Source organism: Austrofundulus limnaeus, unplaced genomic scaffold (genome assembly GCF_001266775.1).
Source record: "Austrofundulus limnaeus strain Quisiro unplaced genomic scaffold, Austrofundulus_limnaeus-1.0 Scaffold245, whole genome shotgun sequence".
Classification (NCBI taxonomy): domain Eukaryota; kingdom Metazoa; phylum Chordata; class Actinopteri; order Cyprinodontiformes; family Rivulidae; genus Austrofundulus; species Austrofundulus limnaeus.
Window position 1 is genome coordinate 269,806 of NW_013952647.1, and position 3,105 is coordinate 272,910.

General features: G+C 36.7%; 1 protein-coding gene across 1 annotated transcript in view; it reads left to right on the top strand.

Moving 5' to 3' along the window:
• The window catches only part of lnp1 (leukemia NUP98 fusion partner 1), a gene marked incomplete in the record, with an annotated part of 16,485 nt that extends 13,386 nt beyond the window's left edge, over window positions 1-3,099 (top strand). The window contains 2 exon segments of the mRNA XM_014020240.1: window positions 2,586-2,633; window positions 2,811-3,099. Coding sequence (XP_013875694.1) covers window positions 2,586-2,633; window positions 2,811-2,978 — 216 coding nt within the window.
• Window positions 3,100-3,105: the final 6 nt, after the last annotated feature.

Consider the following 3,105-nt stretch of genomic DNA (forward strand, 5'->3'; position numbering starts at 1 on the left):
AAATATATGAGTTTGTTTGTAATGTATGAATATAATATACAAGTTTCACTTTTTAAATGGAATTACTGAAATAAATCTACTTTTTCATGATATTCTAATTTTATGACCAGCACCTGTATATATGAAGGCCCTGATGTTTTTAAAAGCAATCACAGTCTGAATGGTTGTGTTGAATTTAATCCAGTTTTTGTCAGTGAGGTAGGGGTAAGCAGACCGATCAAAGTGAAGGAAATTTTGTAACTGATTGATTAAATAGATGCAGTATTGTATTTTATATTTTCTGTTTCTGCAGTTTTTTGTATTTTGTATAATTTCAACATTGATGAATGTTGATGCTTAACCATATTTCAATGTTGATTCACTCATATTTTGCTATCTGGGATATCAGTTACTTTAGTGTGCAGGTGAGATACTAGGTGTCATCTCCATGACATAACCAAAAATCTCTGATCATTCAAGAGTAATATAAAGACTTAATGAATAAGGTACTAAGATTTGGTACAAAATGACCAATTCACTATTGTGTTTAGTAATGTAACAACTTCATTTCATAAAATGAAGCTGTGCAGTAGAAACAAAAACGCAGTGAAAAATGCTGCAATTGCAGCTCCTGCACACAGTGTTCTGTGAGAAAAACAGACATTTTAAAAGCTGTAAAGACAGCATGTAAATGCAGTTTTTACACAACTATTTTTTATGTCYTTTTCTAAAAATATCCACACAAACACAACAACATTTTAAGAACTGTCTTCATCCATATGGTAACACGGAAAATTATCTAAAACACCACAGTAACTATGCCAGGCCTGTATGTGATGCTGTAATGTGGTCATAGAAATATACCATCAACAGGAAACAAGGTGTGGAGCATCAGAATGCATACAGAAGGCTACTGCTTGAAGGTTAGGTATAAATACATTTGAATATTCACAAAAATCCCTCATGTGAAAGGTCTCTTAAAAACGACATACATGGTGGATGTGAAGACAGGAAGTACAGAGCGTTTTAATAATGAGGGTGTAGCAAACGCTTTGGCACATGGAGTTCCTGTCACTGTCAAACTTTGTGCTAAAATGATCAATAACTGAGAGGACGCAGTGAATTGTTTTAAAAATATTTTTTTCAGAATCTTTAGGAAAAAGTTCCTTCTCTGTATTTTGATATGCTGCAAATATGGATTGTAGTGAGAAGAGGGGAGAAACAGAACGGGTGATTACTGTTTCTGCCCTACACTGTTTTACCTGTCATGTTGCAGAAATGTTAATGATTCTTTTCTTTTTTTATATATACAAAAGATTAAAACACACTGTTGAATCAGCTTGATCTGCATGACAGGAACAGATTAATGAAAGCTTGTCCAGAGTTTGTTTCTAAGAAAGCTTTATTAGAAAGAGTTTGGTCCAAGAGAAATCATGACCTGTCGGGTGAAGAGGTCATGGTTGAACAAGAGGTTCTTCAGGCAACTTGATGTACTAGAAACTTATTGTCATGGTTTGGGTATTTCAGCATTTTTGTTAGGTGTGTATGAGTAAAAATACACTGAAAAAATATTTGTAGGTTTGAGAAACAGGATTTTTCAAAAACAAGAACATAACAGCCTATTTAGCACATGTTCTCTGTGCCCTAAAAATCTTTATTTTTTTTTCTGTGTCTGTCTTAGTTTACCCTGACTTTGTTAGCATCAAACTAATTATGTGCTGAAAGATTTACTGAGGAAAATGGAAATAAAAAAAATACAAGCTATAATTGCTCAATTGATCTTCAGTCAGTACAGTTTTTTGTTAGAGTTGTGCAGATCAGGGGTGTCAAACTCATTTTCACTGAGGGAGACATGAGCATTATGGAGGCCCTCAGAGGGCCAGTTGTAATTAACTTTAACTCAACAGAAAACATCATGTCTCTCATCTCATTGCTATGGCTAACCACCGCTAACAAACAGTAGCTGAGCTCTACCTGGTATTTCCTGCATAGAAACAGTGTTTTAACACATTCTCATAACGCTGAAGTACTACGTGTATGACTGACTAAATGTGAAATAAATAATACAGAAATACTATTAAAAGTAAGAATGCTTTGTTAGGACATCTGAGCCCTTGTTTATTTGTATGTTCTAAATAATAAACAAACAAATAAATTAATTAATTTTAAAAAAGTAAATGTGGGAGAGTTTTACTTGCTGTTGTGGTGAGTAGTGGTGGTCACAGCTAACCGCTAGCCAAAAAGTTGGCTTCGCTCAGTGATTATCTGCCAACTAAAAATATTACATTGCTAATCTATTTGCTTACTGAGACGACTGTCACTCAGTCTGCATTCCACGTCTTTGTCTCTTTGGAGCTGAGTAATGTTGGTACTGACAAAAATCTGTTGATGTTAGTTTGTTAGATAGCTGTTCGCACACTTAAAACCTAATTTAGAGGAAGCTAATTGGGCTACTAACAGTTTTCAAAGTTTGTGAAAAAACGAATCTGTTTATTCTGCTAGTAGATGCATGGTAAATAGCAGAAACATGCCCACCACTGGTAGCTGCCATCTTGAATGCTGAACGCAAACTTTCCGACAGGGAATTCCCACTGTTCCACTANGAGAGTGGAGAAGTTCAGGAGCCTCACTGCATGCAACGCTTCCACAAAGAGGTAAAACCACCTGTTCAGGTCAGATCTGCTGAGTCACGCCTGCTGTCACTGTGTTCACTGTAATCTCAGACATCACATCCTATGTGCTTAGAGAAAACTCAACCCTGAATACATGCTGTGATTTGACCCTGGATTGGACACTAACAGATTATAAATTGTTTTTGGGGCGTAATTAAGGAAGCTCGGAAGATGGAGCAGAATCTGCCTCGCAGGAGCAGCGACACGTCAGCGTCTCAGGAGAGGAGGATCTCAGATGAGAGGAGAAATTCTGCAGATGGACAAATTCCCACGTTGAGGGAGCAGTACACGTTTCGTCGTCAGCTTTCCCTGCGAAGACATCGCTGACAATGTTCAGAGGAACTCAAGGTTTCTCCAAACACCAGGATGTCCGGCATGAACATTTGTAATTTTGTAATCTGTTTGAATCTTTTATTCACACACACACACACACACACACACACACACACACACA